General features: G+C 34.2%; 1 protein-coding gene across 1 annotated transcript in view; it reads right to left on the reverse strand.

Moving 5' to 3' along the window:
• The window catches only part of rtet (major facilitator superfamily domain-containing protein rtet), a 116,636-nt gene that overhangs the window by 91,235 nt on the left and 6,533 nt on the right, over positions 1–18,868 (reverse strand). Inside the window, exon 2 of the mRNA XM_090399720.1 lies at positions 15,238–15,429. Coding sequence (XP_090255846.1) covers positions 15,238–15,429 — 192 coding nt within the window. The remainder of the gene's footprint in view (positions 1–15,237; positions 15,430–18,868) is intronic.

The following is an 18,868-nucleotide window of genomic DNA, read 5'->3' on the forward strand; positions in this document are numbered from 1 at the left end:
AGTACACCTCGAAACCCACAGAACAAGTTTCTTTTCCTCCTCATTCATCCCTGCTACTGCAGTACTGTGGAACAGTCTTTCCCCCAGACGTATTTTCCAAGGAATACAACATACAGGCATTCAAATCAAATGTAAACAAGTTTCTCCTTTCGTAACCCACCACCCATATATGGTACAAACATACTATAGGTTGACCAACTAACCTCCTGTATATGGGCCCAACGTAAAAAAAATAAAATAAAATAAAAAATAATACATCAATAATTAAATACTTTTCATACTATACTATAAATCAAATTTTAAAAAAATGAAATTAAAAAAAAGTATATATATATATATATATTTATTTTATTTTTTTGGTGATAATATTGACTTTAAGCCAATTATAAATCAATTCTATGCAAAGAAATTTTGCAAAAGTTTATGTTGATTAATCCTCGCATTAAAGCACGTCTTTTTATGTTTAAACATTGATTTTGTTAAAAGTACCAATAAACTAATAAATCTATAGGCTTAATTTTATTGACCATTTGCATTATTATTCCTGTAGGTGGGTGGGTAGGGAACCCAGTGCATTGCTTACCCCAGGGGCCTACAATACTGTTAAGATGATACTGTCATTACTTACAATTTTCCTCCAAATCAATCTGTTACCTGTCAAGACTCCAACAATATCGGATTACATTATAAAAAATTATGGAGACAACTACTGTGTTAGAGCAAAACTTTAGTTTAATATAAACCAAAATGAACACTCAACGTTTCGACCTTCATATCAAGATCATCATCTGGCGCATACACATATATACAAAGAAACAAGCTGCACTACAATCTACATGGTTTGCTAAAGTTACTGACCAACTGTTACAACAATTATTAGCCTGACCTCTGGTGAGGGGAAAAAAACCTTTATTACATCAAAGCTAGAATCCTGTTATTATTGTTATCTATTAGGTTACAAAATTAAACTGGGCTGGAGAGCACCATGTTTATATTATATATATATATATGTTTTAAAACATAGATTTAATGACTTAAAAAATCGAGATAACTTATAAAGATTTTAATGAGAATAATACAACTAGTTTCGGCTTATAATAGCCTTCCTCAGGTATTCATAAAGGAAAAGAATAGTAATAAACATTGAAGTATCTAAAACAACTGGAAATTACAGGTAAAAATTACCACACATAATTGATACATAAAAAACGTTGAATTTTTTCAAGTTGTTCTAACAGGCGTGCCATTGTTTATTGCAAGTGTGCATGCAGGTTCACGTGAACGCCAATACTGAATAACTGCAGCATGGCTATCTGGGATGTTATAACTCAAATTGTTGTTTAAGTGGACAGGGTTCAGCAGGATTTCCCTTGATTCTACAATTCTTCTTTCAAACTCAAAAACAACTGGAAAGATATTGGCTTTCACATGAGCCTGCACGCACCCTTGCAATAAACAATGGCATGCCTGTTAGAACAACTTGAAAAAATACGTTTTTTATGTATCAATTACGTGTGGCAATTTTTACCTGTAATTTGTTTTAGATACTTCAATGTTTATTACTATTCTTTTCCTTTATGAATACCTGAGGAAGGCTGTTATAAGCCGAAACTAGTTGTATTATTCTCATTAAAATCTTTATAAGTTATCTCGGTTTTTTAAGTCATTAAATCTATGTTTCAAAATGTATCACAACAACTGAGTAAAAGCCTTGATCATATATATATATGAAAAAAAACTATGTGATTATACATATAAATTTCAATCAATTGGTATGGAATAGTTTCCAATACAAGCTAAAAATTGCTCAAAGTCCTAAAGTATGCTGGTGTTAAATCGTGAATGAACAAATTCATGAAATGAATGCTTTTCATTCCCGATTTAATAAGTTCGCCATTTCCCAAAGACTAAGTGATAATCAGAATGATGCTGTTTAAGTGAATAATGTATTAAATTCTAACTCTGTAAATTTCACCTACAGCTTATATGTTAAAAATGTGTACTACTTGATATTTTCCTTGTGCCTTGAAATAATACCAATAGATCTAGATACTTTTATTTGGAACTTAATCCTATTATAGGTAATGCTGCCACCAGCTATGATCGTGTATTGAATTCTGCAAGTCATGCTTGGGTGTGGAACTCATCCACCAATTGCATTGATCGCGCTGCTCATCGCGCACCAGTTCTGTCTCAACCGCCAGAGTCCTATTTGGCACTTGTGACTTGCAAACGAAAGTTGATTTGATAAGTGAGTACATCCAATGAGTGGAGATAGCGGGAGATATAAAAATTAATTACCTGACCTGGGAGCATTCTCTTGTTCCTGATTTTCGTCCTAGATGTGTCCCAGGTGAACCACTGATGTTCGTATCTTGGAGCTCTCGGCATGAGTCACCTTGTTCTATGACTTAGAGTTGGTACTACGGAAGCTGTACTTCAACAGAGAAAAACTAAGTCCGAGCAGGCGATGTCTGAGGAGTGCTCTGAGATTTCTAAAGGCATACAGCCAAGTAATCTTGAAGTCCACTGTGATGAAGGTCTATGCTGATATCGAGGAAGGCCCTGTGCAAGGAAATCTGTGAATGCTATGCTGGCCAGAGAGAAATAATAGACAAGGAGCTGAATAGACTATTTAGGAACACTCGATTGATGTTATTCAGAACCTAGATGTGTTGAAAGTCGCCTGAATGCTGTAAGAGAAATTTGATTCAATTTTGTCTCTGCCTTAACTAGGGATTGAATAATGTTAATGAATAGCACTAAGTTAACGAAAACCAAGGCATTACTTTGTTCCGAGTGAACATATCTAGAACCAGAAGTCATTACCTGTGATTGTATTATCTAGATTATTAGGTTAGTCTATGAGAGGAATGTTCTTAATCTAATAAGACTGTATGTCCCTTGAGAAAGTATTAGAATAGATATCTGAGTGAATTGTCTCTTTTAATGAGTTGTTTAACATAGAATATTTGTACTAAGTTATGTGTGATTGACAAGGGAATTGTTTGCTATAAAAGTGCCTTGAAGTGCATTATGCCCATATGGGAGCATTAGTGTAACATGTTATTCCACTGGGATATATGAATGAATTATTAATCAGTTGATATTGAATTACTGTGTTTAGTATAAGACTTGTTTAAGAATGCACTTTTATTGATTAACTTTGAGATATCATGAGGATTAATGTGTACTTAATACAGGACTTTCATTTGTTTTACTCTATGTATTGGTGAAATTGAATTGTGTTTTAATTTTAATAGTATTTTCATGGAAGTAATATCTGTTTGAATGCAGTAATGATGTTAAATTGATGTTTCTTAATTAGAGAAGTAGAGCACCAAATTACTTTGAGTGAATTGCCTTATTACTAGAATTTGATATATCTTGTAGTGTGTATTCTAAAGTGAAATAAATGTCCTTTGTTTTATGCATAATCATGTGCTTTCCTGAATTCAATTCACTGTACCATTTCATAAAATTATTCAGATCTTAGCTGGAACCCAAAGTGATAGGAAAGACTGAGTAACCTCGACACATCTGTATAAAAGAAAATAATTGAGATATTTAAAGTATCCTTAGCCTAAAGAAACTAAAGTGTTACTGTACTTATTGATTGATTTTTCCATGGGGTTATTTTTCATAGCATCTAGGCATAGAGTGGCGCAGTATAATATAAATTTTCTCTATGTTAATAAGGGAACAAATTGATTAATGAGAATCTGTATAGACTAATACAAATTAATAAGATGTCTTTTTCTACTAACTTCTGCTAAGTACAATACCACTGCTTATTTTAAGACTAGCTACAAGGATTGAGATATAAGAGTAATTGAGGATCAATGAGACTCCCCAAGTATCTGATATTGTTTAAGTATATTAATATTGGAGTTACCACCATATACACAAGTAAAAAAAAAAAAAAAGGGGGGGGGGTCACAACACTGGAAACTAAGGGCTGAATATGCATGATCCAAATTCTTGGAATTTTTATGCCATTATTATTGAGATTAGGCTGGTTAATCAGAATTTCACAGGCTTCTTTAAATTTTCTTTCATACCAGGTTTTTGTATGATGTAAAGAGCAGATACTTTCCAATCAATTTGGTGTAGGGTGTCGAGGGCGTGATCTGAGAGGCCTGCTTCACCAAAATTATTATATTTAATGTGTCTTTTTGTTTTCTTTTACGTACAGGGATTGTACGTCCAGTTTCACCAAGATAAGGTAAGTTACAGGTGCAGTAGATGCAATAAACTCCAGAATGTGCCAATGGAAGGAAAGGATCATTAGAGGAGTTAAATATGTTTTTTAAGTTTATAAGTGGTTTAAAAGAGGCATTAAGATTATAATGGTGTAGGATTCTATTGATTTTTTTCTGATAACCCTTTAATGTATGGGATGGCTATGATTTTACTGTAATCTATATTCTTTTTTAATGAAGTTTTATGAAGAACTTTATTGATAGTATTTTTGTTATAGCCATTATTTATAAATGTGTTGCTAATCATCTTTAATTCTTGTTTAAGAGCTTGTTGATTAGAGCAAATTGTTATAGCTCTGTTTTTAGGAGTGTTAATGACTCCAAATTTTTGCGACGGATTTAATTCTTAAACAAGAATTAAAGATTATTAGCAACACATTTATAAATAATGGAGAACATGTTTTGCTAGACATTCCTCTCCCATTCTGTTTAAGTGACATACCACCTGAGATTAGCTCTGCTAACACATTCCTGAATGTTAACAATGTCAAGTTCTTTCCCAATATCCTCATTTTTAATATGATATTGCCATTGATGTCATCTGCTGGTGTTCTTAATCTTTTTCATGACTCTCACATCTGCGGTCTCTAGTCTTTGGTCAAGTGTTTTATTTCTAACCCAGCTCTCAGATCCATAAGTTAAAATTGGTTTGATACAGTTAATTTAGTATTTTGGCTAATTTCTCTCTTATTCCATATAAATTTATTCAGTTGCCTTCCTACCACACTGGCTTTGTTGATTCTGTTGTCCATTTCTACATTTAATTTACCATCTTCACTAAAAATCGTGCCTAAGTAGCTGAAATATTTTACCTGTTCTATAGGTTCTCCATTCACAATGCAGTTGATATTTTCGATGCTTCTGCCTATTTTCATTGTCTTCTTATTGCTGACCTTCTTGCCAAATCTATTACAACAGTTATTCAATTTAGCCAAGGAATCTTGCAGTACTGGATTAATTTATAAGAGGGTATAATGTACATCACTGTCTGACACCAGATTTAACATTAAACCATCTTCCTGTACTTCCTTCGATTCTAACTGCTAACTTACAACTCAAATAAAGACTAAGCATAGCTTGATATAATGCCCCACTTACACCATACAACTGTAGCATTTCGAATGGCTTTTCTCTTGGTACCTTGTCATATGCCTTTTCCAAATCTACAAAACTGAAATACACTTCTTTGTTATATTCCCATGATTTCTCAACTATTTATCATACCTGACAGCCTCTCTTTGGTCTGAATCCAGCTTGTTCTTCACCAAGCTTCCCTAACACAATCCTTCTCAACTGTTTCTCAAATATACTTGCATAAATCTTACCATGAACACTCAGTAGGGAAATACCCCTATAATTCTCACATTCAGTTTTATTTCCCTCTTTATATATGAGTACTATGAGAACTCTACTCCAATCATCTGCAACTCGTCCCTCTGTCCAGACTTATGAACTATGCAGAGAGCAGCCACTATACGACTTTCATAGCTCCATACTTAAGCAGTTCTGGTCAAATATCATCTACTCCATCTACCTTTCCACATTTCAGGCTTTTCATAGCTTTTTTCTACTTCAAGTATGGATATGTATTCCTAACTGCATGCCTGTTGAGTGTTTTTTTATCACTGTGCTGTAACTGATTGTTTCATTTAGCAATCTTTCAAAGTAATTATTGTATACTTCAAGGACATCTTTTTCTCCACTTTTCATGTCACCTTCATCATCTTTAATTTCTTTTACAGCAATCCTTCCTCCATTTCTGAGCTTCTTCAACAACCTCCAGAATATCTGACCACCTTCTTGATATTTATTTTCTATATTCTTACCAAAGTGTTCCCACGACTTTTATATAGCTAGTTTTACATGGCATTTAGCTTTCTTATATTTATCTCTGTATTCTCTAAGGGCACAAGCTGACCTATTTGCCAAGAATTTTTAATATGTTTTCTTCTTTTCCTTCACTGCCCTTTAACTGCCTGTGTCCACCATGGAGTTCTGATTTTTCTATCCTTGTAGACAATCTCATCACATGCCTCTCTGGCTGAATCAATTAGTGTTTCTTCAGGGCTTGCCACTGAATATCCAAGGTTTGGTTCTTGTTCTCAAACTCTTTTCAGCTGAAGGATGTCAGTTCTTTGCTGATTATGCACAACCAGGGGAAGGCAATAGTAGATAAAGGCTATGTAGATATTCTGCAAGATGATTTGAATAAACTAGGTATCAACAAGTTATGTATGGGGGAGCAATATCCCAGAAAAAAGTCACTAGTGGTGCCTTAAGGATCAGTTTTAGGGCTACTGCTGTTTGACTTGTATGCTAATGATATTGGGAAATATTTGAATGGGGACATACAGTTGTTCGCAGATGATGCAAAGTTGGGACGAACTATGAGAAGTAGAACAGACGTGGCCTTACAAGACTTGAATATACTGAGTGAATGGGAATGTCAGTTCAATGTTACAAAATGTAAGGTTTTAAAAATTGGAAAACATAGATGGATGCAGAATTTACTGTTCATGGAGATATACTGGAGGTGGAGGAAATAAGAATCTTAGGGTGATGGTGGAAAAGAATGTAAAATTTAGAGGACATATTGTCAAAATTGTGAGAACAACATAATGAATTCTGGCAATGACGTGGAGGACACTGACTTGTAGAAGTAGGAGATTCTGGCCATTGTATAAGACTTTGTATAAAATTACGCCACATATGGAATACTGTGCACAGATTTGGTTACCTGGTTTTCAAAAGTTCAAAATTTTATTAATAATAAGTAAAATAATAATTTCAACACATGTTTTATGTCCCTAAATTGGTAAATATGAATGGTTTTCAAAAGGACCAAAAGATGTTGAAGAGTATCTAGAGGTGATTGATCAGAATAGTTTATGATCTCTGGAATGTTGAATATGAAAAAAGGTTGAGACGATGCAATTTGCAGAGTCTAGTGAATAGGAGGAAGAGGGTGATATGATAGACGTACAACTTAATAAGAGGTTGTAATAAGATTAAAGATGAAGAGATTTTTCACAAAATGGTGGGACATTATGAGAGAACATGAGGTCGTCTCTAGAACCTCCTTTGTAGCTTCGAGAGTTGTGAAGCTCCTTTTGCATAGAGAGTTGTGAAGGACTGGAATGTATTGCCTGAGAGCATGATGTCTGTAGAGAATAGAATATGTTTAAGGCACAGTATGATGAGCTGTGTGTATGACAAAAAGGGATCTCCTAGATGAGTCTGACTCCATTGGATCTTGGGATAATAATAATGGCAATAATAATTTATGTTTCCGCCCTTTTCTGCACCTAAGATTCTATTGCATAATAACCTAGAAAATGTCACTGTCCTGCTTCTTACTTTCCTCAAATTCTTGTACTGACAACCTTGATAAATCCTTCAAAAGAAAGATTCCGGTATTGTGATGGCATGTTTTTTAAGATAAATAAGGATAAACAAACCCGACAAGTTTTGTATGTCATTTGCCTTACATCTTCAGGGGTTACAGGTAACTAATAGTTTAAACACAAGAAATGAGAAATTACTCAAAATAGTCCATTAGATGTTATTATGGTGGTCTAACTGTTCATCAAATTGAAAAATCCGAATGCAATATCTATACATACATTAATGCATGCTGTGTTTGAACAATGCTGGATGTTGTCATGTTCTGTTGTTCACATTCACTCTGTCTGAGGCCTGACTTAGGTATATTTTTTATCATTGCTGACCAAACTTGGTGTAGAATTAGGCTCTGGTTTTTGTTGCATTAGGCTGGGATTCTAAGGATATTTTGCAGCTTCCTTGAATTTTCTTGTGAAACAGTTTTCTTCAATATAAGACATGTTCGTTTTATGCCAAAGCACATTATGGCCAGTTGAAGTTGTGTGAGATGCTAGGATTGATTGGTGTTCTTTCCTTTTTTGTATGTCTTTTTGATGTTCATTCATACAAATTTCCCCTAATCTTCCCATATGGCCTACATAACAGATGCCACAGAAACAATAAATTTTATAGACATCTGGTTTTTTTTAAAGGGTGATGTGGGGGTTTTGGGGATGTAGAAATCTTGATATTTTTTCTAGTGGTAGAAAAGCTACTTTAATGTTATGCTTGTATAGCAATTTGGACAATTTGTATAGACTACGAAAAAGCATTTGATTCAATTAAAACATCTGCAACACTAAAAGCACTTGAAATCCAGGGAACTGAGAAACCTTAAAAATTATTTACATATTTACAATAATGTAACTTCTGTAATTAAATTATATAAAAACAGTGAAAAGTTCACAATACAAAAAGGCGGCAAGGCGACACCATATCTCCCAAATTATTTACAGCTGCACTAGAGGAAGTCTTTAGAAGCCTTGATTGAGAAATAAAAGGAATAAACATAAATGGAGAAAGGCTGCATCATCTGAAATTTGCAGATGATATTGTCCTAATAGCAGATAATCTTGAAGATCTGGAAGAAAGGCTAAATCTACTAAATGAAGCCAATGAAGCCTCCAAAGCTTGGATTAAAAATTGGATTAAAAATAAATAGAGAAAAAACAAAAATAATGATGAATAAATACATAAACCATAGAAATGTCAAAGTTGAAAACCATGAAACAGAACAAGTTACTTCTTATGTATATTTGGGCCAACTGTTATCCTTTGAGGATTGCCAAAGAAAAGAGATTGAACGAAGAATTCACCTTGGATGGATGGCTTATTGGAAAATGAGAGACATATTCAGAAGTGACATCCCCTATGAGTCTAAAAAGGAAAGCTTTTGACCAGTGCATACTTCCTGTCCTAAAATACGAAGGAGAAACATGGACTTTAACAGAAGCCCTAAACAAAAAGCTGAGAACAACACAACATCGCATGGAGAGAAGTATGCTAAAACTAACATTAAGAGCTAGGAAGACAAATACCTGGATAAGATCTCAAACAGGTATCATGGATATTGTAAAATACATTAAACAGGCAAAGCGGAGATGGGCTGGCAATATTGCCAGATGCAGTGACAGGAGATGGACTAGAAAAACAACAGAGTGGAGACCAATGGATGGAGCAAGACAAAGAGGAAGACAGAAAAGAAGGTGGAGGGATGAACTGGAACAAATTGCAGGAGTGAGATGGATGGGAGAGGCAGAAAACCGAGTAGTCTGGAAAATCATGGGGGGGGGAAACCTTCGTCCAGCAGTGGACAGAACCAAAAGGTTGAAGAAGAAGAAGATATGGTGTCAAGGTGGGCATTATATAGTTCTTTATAATGTCTTTATTTGAGTTGTTGTATCAGCAGTTAGACTTGAAGGAAGTATAGGAAGATGGTTTGATGTTAAATCTGGTGTCAGTCAAGGATGTACATTATCCCCTCTGCTATTCATTATCTATATAGATCACATTTTGAAGGAAAGCGGCATTAAAACTAATATCAAAATTGGAGATGTTAATGTCGGGTCTTTACTTTATGCGAATAATGTTATACTTTTAAATAAATCTAGTACTAGTCTGCAAGATTCCTTGGCTAAATTGAATAACTGTTGTAACAGATTTGGCATGAAGGGTCAGCAATAACAAGACAATGAAAATAGGCAGATGCAATGAAAATATCAACTGAATTGTGAATGGAGAACACATATAGAACAAGTAAAACATTTTAGCTACCTAAGCACAATTTTTAGTGAAGATGGTATATTAAATATGGAAATAGACAACATAATCAACAAAGCTGGTATGATTGGAAGTCAACTGAATAAATTTATATGGAATAAGAGAGAAATTATTCAAAACACTAAATTAGCTGTATACAAGACAGTGCTCAAACCAATTTTAACTTATGGATCTAAGAACTGGGTTAGAAATAAAACACTTGACCAAAGATGAGAAATCACAGATATGAGAGTTCTGAGAATGATCAGGGCATGAACAGATGGCATCAGTCACATATTAAAAACAAGGATATTAGGAAAGAAATTGACACTGTTAGCATCCAGGAATATGTTAGCAGAGCTAATCTCAGATAGTATGGTCACTTAAACTGAATGGCCGAGGAAAGATTAGCGAAACAAGCAGGAAAAAGACCCGGAGGAAGACCAAGATGTAGGCGGATTGATACAGTTAAAAGTGCCTAAGAAGATAGAAATATAAGATCTGATAATGTTTGAGTTGTTGTGTCTTACTTTCTACTCATATATCTATTCTTTAGTCTTTGGGTCAAATCCCCGTCAAACTCACATTCAGGTATCACGTGATACCTCTGGGGGACAAAGGAATTGCGATCGAGCCAATACCAGAGTATCAGAGTGTCTGAGATCAACCCCTCGTAAAACACTAAGAAATTTATATTTTGCTGCGCCACTTAGCGCTTTTAGATTAAACAATATTATTAATCAAGAGGTGATCCCAAGACAGTACTTAGGTGATACCTTGTAATTTTGCAGACGTGGCCAAAATCTATTCTTATTCTAGTCTCCCGCCTAGGTTTGTGGTACATTTTTTATAAGCGGTGCATCAGATTCCAGAAATCACAGATAGTCTTAGTTGGGTACAAAAGCAAGGTCTATTAGATATCATAAATATGTACGTACAATACAATAAGCTTAATTCCCACCTTAAGGGAGTTCCTGACAGTCAGGATAGAATTAGAACATTATAATAATATAAGTATACTTAAACTGATTAACCGTAAATCTCTGAAGTAAGATTTCTTATTTTTACCCTTAAATACCTTAATCATGCATGATTATCACAATATCTCTCTAATTTCTTTAGTAGCTCAATCAAACCACACAAGATAGGATTTATATCTTTTACAATCCCTTCATAGAAAGCAATTCCTTACTTTAAACACATTCTTAACCTCCTAGAACATATGTAACTCTATCACAATAGGTGACAATAAACTTTAAGGTAACCCTCTCTAGATCACTGCAGTTCAGTCCTAATTAATTTCATTAATGTTCCTTCCTCTGCTTTTACAACGTGGCGCAAATCTTTCATTCACAATCAGCAAAATACAAATAAAGTTTACTTATCTATCCTTGGTTCTGCATCACGTCAAAGGTCTACCGGAATTTGCCTCTCCTTAGACGAAATGTCCATGTGCTCCAATCTGGCTTTCTATGTACGGCCGGGCTTATTCCTTCCATGGAGATACTACGTCTAGTTCCGCTGCTGCCTCTATCGAAATCCTCTGGAATGGAGGCGCTGCCACCCTTCACCTGCTCACAACACCGTGAGATGAACACCCGGAGATCCAGGAACAAAAAGCCTTTTTTCAGGGGTGCTAGACCCTTCTATTTTCACCTTTCTTTCTCGGCGATTCTCGCATTCCGCGATGTCCACCCAACGCACTCATGTGGGCTCACGTCACAGTGTCCAGCTTTCTCCACTATATACCACTTGCTGACGGCATGCGATTGCTTGGGGCGAACCACTCCTTTGCGTTGCTGCTCTGTGACCTTTCGATTTCACCCCCCCCCCATCTTGAACTTGTGCTAACATTCTATATCTCTTAGTACACAATGCTCTATTAAACTTTTCTACAGGTCTACACTTCAATTATTATTTAACTAATTTGTGAGTGGTACAAAATGCATACTTATTTGTTTCTCATAGTATGAAATATTGGATATATTTACAATGCATTATTTTAATACTCAGAGGCAAGCATGGTATAATGTTTCTTATTGTGTTTTTGCTCTATTATACAAAGATAAGATGAAATATTTTATGTTCCAACTTATCAGGGTATAACAGAGTCTTGACAGGTAACATTGATTTGGAGGAAAATTGTAGATAAGAAGTTAGTAATGATGTAGGTTTTTCATGTAGTACTATCATATCCTGTACATCAGGAATTTGATAATGATGATAGTCTGTGTCATGAGCAGAAGTCCAGTGAATACTTGCCATTATTATTATTAACTTTGCCCTTTTCTCCAAATTTTCCCAAAATGTTCGTATATGCCTGGTGGGATTCATTTGCTCCTCTGCTGTTCAAATCCCCATCTTCTCCATTTTTTTTCATGTCAGTTGCCTGTTCTAATGACTGAAAAAATTTCTCCATTTCTTCCTTAGAAGAACCTTCTGTGAGATATGCACAAATAAGTTTCATTGTCCATCTCTCCATTTTGAAGTTTGCCCACATAACTCTACTTGAAACTGCGTTCCAATCAAGAAGTTTACCTTCATGTTTGATATTGAATGCTATTGCTACTTCTTCCTTTCCTTGATCATTATTGCCTGAAAATAACATCCTATACTTATTATTGAGTAAGATTTTCCCTGTTTTGTCTCAGTAATGCCAATTATGCCGATGTGGTACTTTTCCAATTACTCTGCAGTTTGATTTAGTTTCCATTAATACTCCTTATATTGATGGTTCCTACCTTCAGTTCTTTTGATATCGAGTTTATTCTTCTTCTTGTAGATGTTGAGTTGGAGCTTGTTCCAATAGCTGAGTTTTCCCTGGTTCCCTGACGAAAACAGTGGGGGGGGGGCCTTGTTTAACCGAGCAACACCCCAGCCAGTAGAGAGCACAATTTGGTTGGCTAAGTCCCAAATTGCCAGTCCATTCTTGTTCATCCAGCAGACACATCATGCAAAGTGAAGATTGAACATTAGGTCAGAAACCCCCAGTCAGTTCTCCGCATTCCTAAAAGGGAATGTGGAGGTCTCCTCCCATTTATTTGGCTTTGATCCTTAGGTCACTTAGAGAAAAATTAGGGAAGTGAAAGAATGGCATCAATGGCAGAATGTGTGAGCAAAGATAATATCAGATGGTGGTATGATCACTTAAACAGAGAATGAGAAAGAGAAGGTTAGCAAAATAGGTTTAATGCCAGGATAAGTCCCAAAGGAAGACCCAAAATCAAGGTGGATTGATAAAGTTAGAAGCCCTTTAGAAGGGTAAATATAATATTTGACAAGGCTGATTTCCTGACATACAGACTAATTTGAAAGAAAATTGTTGATAGGAATCTAGTAATGAGGTAAATTTGATGATGTAAAAAAGTAAAAAGGATTTTTATTTCCTTTGCCACATATGCCTATCCATTGATGTGCTTGAATATAGTGCCACACTGCTATTGATCAGATTAATAACATTAAGTGTCAGAAACTAAATAAAATGCAATAACCAAGTTCCATACTGATGATTTAATGATTAAGACAACTATGGTGTGTGTGTGTGTGTGTGTGTGTGTGTGTGTGTGTGTGTGTGTGTGTGTGTGTGTGTGTGTGTGTGTGTGTGTGTGTGTGTGTTGTGTGTGTTGTGTGTGTTGTGTGTGTGTGAGTGAGAGAGGCCTATTTGTAAAATGCTATCTAAAACCAGCAGGAATGGTTTGCAGAGTGGTTAGCACATCCGCTCTCCAGCCAAAAGGCTGCAGGTTTTTATCCTGTTGTGGGCACGATGTTTGTGATTGTCTGAAAATACTAGTGGTGGTGGTGGGCAGTAGATGGTGCTGGTGTAGATGATGCAGTTAGCTGTAGTTGGCAGATTGGGTGGTGAAGATGAATAATTGTAGAGTAGCTGCCCTCCCTCCTTTGGACTTCTTGGAGGTGTTATGTAATAATAATAAAATGGAAATAAGTATAAAATAATTATATTCTTATAATTAATAAGAAAAACTAGTGAGATACATTCAGTACTTCCTATTGAACTATTTTAACAAAAAAAAACTGAGGATGTCAAGTGATCATTTTATGGAACACTGCATGATGTTAGTCATTACAAATAGTATTTCAATGTTTAAAAAATATATAAAAATAATATATTAAATATATAATATTAAAAAATCAATAATGGTAACATAATTCTAATAAAATAAGCAGAAATCTATTCTTTAAAAGTACCTGTGGCATGACTATAATCAACAATTACACGATAATTAATTTTAATGAAATGAAAGTACAGATATTTCATATGAAAATAACAGTACATGATCAGTGCATAGAAATAAGCCAATCAAAGAAACAGGAATACAGGGTACCTACAATAGTCAGCGGTTTACAAATTAAAAACTATTGTTGTTGCATGCTAGATGTTAATATTAATAAATAATTAATTAAAAACTATTTCTGATGATTACATAAAATAAAAATCTCCCCAAACTTTTGGGAGAGAGAGAGAGACAATCGTTCCAATTCAGATTTGGCTGATGCAAAAGGGCTTTGCAGCTTTCTTTCTATGGAGAAGACGAAGTTCATTCCACTGGATACTGTGTTTAGTGTCAATACTATTTAGTGTCAACAGTCTGATCTAGCACAACATAGTATTGACACCAAACACAGTATTCGGTGGTAAAGCTTGTCTTCTCCATAGAAGGAGGTATGAATATGAACGCCTGTTCAAAGAAAGTTTTGAAGCCCTTTTGCATCAGTCAAATCTAAATCGAAATGATTGTCTCTCTCTTCCCCCCCCACTCCAAAAGTTTGCAAGATTCTTATTTTATGTAACCATCAAAAATAGTTCTTATTAATATTAATTTCTAGCATACAGCAACAGTTTTTAGTTGGTAAACCACTGACTGCTGTATATACCTTGTATTCCCGTTTCTTTTGATTTACTTGTTTCTACGCACTGATGATGTACTATAATTTTCAGTATGAAATACCTCTACTTTCATTTCATTAAAGTTAATTACTGTGGTTATCATGTAATTTGTTGTTTAAGCAGAAAACTATGATGTGGTGTGTGTTTACGCACCCACAGGCACATGCGCACCTACACAACTTGTTCATGTATTCAATAATCCCTCAATTACACAATCACAGCGGCAGAGCAATTTACCAGCTGGGTACTGAAGAATTGGAAAAACCAAAGGTACAATTACATGATGCTGATCACAGGTCATTTGCCACAGTAACCCATTCAAGAGGCAGTTAGCTGAACATAAGTGAGAGATAATTGTGATCATTGTATATTTATTACTGACATTACACATAAAAAAGATAAAAATAAATTTTAAAAAAAGCATAATACCCTTTTCTCTTTTGGAAGAGATTCTTTGAAACACAGATAAAGAAATAATATATCCACACTAGCAAGAAACAATGCAAATAATGCAGGGGCAACAAAAAATTCATCACCATTCCGTTTACTCTGAACAGCAAAAAATGCACCAATCATAGGTCCAATAATAAAACCAATGGAAAAGGCTACTCCAATAAGAGCCTGAAAAAAAAACATTGTGCACATTTAATAAAATTGTAGGTTCAATAACTATACAAATATAAGATTATAGTATACAAAAAATGCAATCTAATAAATTAATTTATATATATAAATTTATTTATTATTTATATTTATTTATGTAACTCGCACATATGAAAGGTTGTAAACTTACAGTGCATTAAGTACCAGTGACCAGCTAATGTTATTTATTTTTTATTCTAGAAATCAGAAATCCAGAAACTCCACTTTTAGAGACTAAGCATAGAATTTCTCAAGTTCCTTTATGTCCCAATGCTATGGTATCTTGCTGAATAATGAAATTAGTCTCCCACCTAAAGACATTCACAAACATCCATGCCCACAGTGGCATTCAAATGCAGCCTGTTGGTTGGAGAGTGGGTATGCTATCCAGTCAACCGACCAGCTTGGAAACATCATTTCTTTCATGCAGTATTTTATCTTCTTTCATTATACGTATACAGTAATATTCTGTCACAGGATGCTTTGCTTTATGACAATCTGTCATATGACACTTTTCAATTATGGCCAACATCCATTTATACAGTGCTACATTTGCTCACGATGCTTTTTAATTATGACTAATGCTCATTTATACAATGCTGTATAAATGAGCATTGTTTACAATGCTGTTTTCACTATACAATAGTTTTAGCGATATTTTGCTCCAGCATTAACCAATGTGCAGTTACTATGAACTGTTTGTTTACGATGTCATTGCTTACTGCATCTCTCTCTCTCTCTCTCTGTTTCGCTGTGAATTGTAAACAGTTTATAACAATCATTTTATTGTTGTTTATAATGATAAGATAAAATTCAAAGTAACAGTGCTGTTGCTTCCAATAAAAAGAAGACGATGCATAAAACTATTAACATTAGATACTGAGATTAAAACAGTTAAATTTAGTGACAATGATGTATAGAACACTGAGACAGGCTGCAAGATAAACTTACTTTGCACCACTACTACTGTTGTTACAGTTGTTGAAAAAAAGATAAAGTGAAAAGTACAACACTAGTTATTACCACAGTTATCCATAAATGATAATCTCATTGAAAAAATAGAAAAACTTCTAATAATGTAGACTGATGACCAAACTGCTTGGTGTGCTCCCTTAAGTCAAGCTATTCAGGATAACTTTTACTTTTGCAAGAATTATTTAAAATTTTTCGTTTGTGTAAATGATGCAAGTTAATGCTTTATTTACATCATGTGTATACATGATGCAAATAAATATATGACTGCTTAAAAATGTTATTAAACCATTGCATGCATTTAAAGGTGAAAAATATAAAATAAAAATAATAAATAAATAAAAAGGAAAGGATTATGTGTGTAAACATTTCCAAAATGTATAGCAAAAATGTATTATTTCTTGTCATTAGAAATTTCTTTACTAATGATACATATAAAAGAATTCTTTGAATAGTTGAGGCCTGTCGCAAACTGTTTAATTGCAATATTTATTTGTATAAAAGGCTTCACCTCGAATTTAGTTCATTTCTGTAGCTTAAAAACTTTGATAGGAGAAAATATTGAACTTTCTGAAAATGTTTTTAATGCCATTAGAGAAATGTCATCTTGTTTACATAACAATCAATGATTTTGCTTTCGTTTCACACCAAGCAGTAGTGAGCTTGTGAAAGAAGTTTGTATTTCTGAAGAGAAAGTTGATACAGTAAGAGAGAGAGAGAATAAAAGAACAGCTGTTGTATAGATGAGAATAGAAGACATTCTAAAAGTTGGAAGTTCAGATGAGAAATCTAGTTAAAAGGAATTTTTAAGCCAAAAAAGTAGGAAAGAACATCATGAGGGAAAAAACAAACAATTATCCCAAAACTAACAGATGAATTTCTTTGGAAACTAAGTTGGAATGTAAATAAAAGTGATAAGAAGAATTAAACAGTTTCTGCCGAAGCAACAGACAGTTCCTTTGGTACATTATGCAGCAAACGTATTCAAGTTAAAAGAGATGTGACCTCAAAAGCGGTGAACATTTTGAGGATAAAGATGAAGTTCTACAAGGAAAAAGGAACTTTAAAAATTATCTTTGTATTCTGATATTGTAGAGAAAATATGAAAGGAACTGCATTCTTTCTTAAGAAAAGTTGCGCACAAATTATCTTTTTTGCTTTCAAAGTAAAACAGGTATGAGGTAATTTCAATGGCTACAATTAAGAGCAGAAGCCACTGTGCTTTAGTTTGAAGCTAACTGTTTTTGTTTATGTGTTCTCATCAAATCCTCTGATCTTGAAGAAAAGAAGTTATGCAATGTTTATTTTCTTGATGTATAATGTTAAATTTGTGGGCCCTTTTCTCTTTAGGAGAAAATATGTTTGCAAATCATAACTAAATTAAAACGCCGATATTAGTTTGTAAATGAATTATTTTGAATTTTTTGCCTCCCAATCAACCACTTAAATTAGTTTTATAAAAAAAAATTCTAGATTTGAATCTATGATAGTAACTGGAAAGTTAATAAACCATAAAATAATAATCTATTTTATAATCTGGTATATACCACAACAGAGAAGTTAATACTAGCAATTTACTGTCACTTGTTTATGTGGAAAGCAAAAAAAGGGAAGTGACAAACTTCTGCAAAGCTGAGTTCCAACTGTTAAGAAGAGAAATAAAACTGAAAAACAGATTGCCATCACTCACATCTTCAAACAATAAACGTTTTAAACTTTTTCATAACTTTCAAATTTGCAACTCAGAACAGTATCAAACTTTTTATAGCATTAAAACAATTAACCTTTAATTCTTTACCTTTCTTAAAACTGGTCTGGATGGCCAGTATTCCAGAGTCCAGATACTGTCTTAGTCACTCATCTCTGGATCCCTCTTTCAAGATTTCCACATCACATCACACTGAAAACCAGATCAAATTTCAGCACAATAGTCCAAGTGTGGTCCAACCAGTGATTTATACAGTGGCAGAACCACTTCCTTATCCCTGCATGCTAGAATACTTGTGATCAGAGCAGTGCTATGATGTGCAACCATTGCAATATGTCCTCTAAACTTCAGTCTATTGTCATCACTCCCAAATCTCCTCCACTTCCTGTAGTATATTGACAGTATATCACTGCCAATATAAGGCTATGTACTATATTGACAGTATATCACTGTCAATATAGTACATAGCCTTATATTTCTGCTCTCCAAAATGCAACACCTTGCACTTATTAATATTAAACTACAACCTCACTCTTTTGTCCAAGTCAAAAGTCTATTCAAATCTTCCCAAAGGGAATTAACATCAGCAGTGCTACTTTTAATTCTCTATCCAACTTGGCATCATCAGCAAACAACTTCAGTTGTTTGCTGATGACGTTAAGTTGGATAGAGAATTAGAAAGTCAGTCCACGTGATATACCATTTACAAACAAGTTAAACAACAGGGGCCCAAGAACA

This window comes from Typopeltis vanoorti, chromosome 1 (assembly GCF_054136105.1).
Source record: "Typopeltis vanoorti isolate ZY-2024b chromosome 1, IOZ_Tvanoo_1.0, whole genome shotgun sequence".
NCBI classification, from domain to species: Eukaryota; Metazoa; Arthropoda; class Arachnida; order Uropygi; family Thelyphonidae; genus Typopeltis; species Typopeltis vanoorti.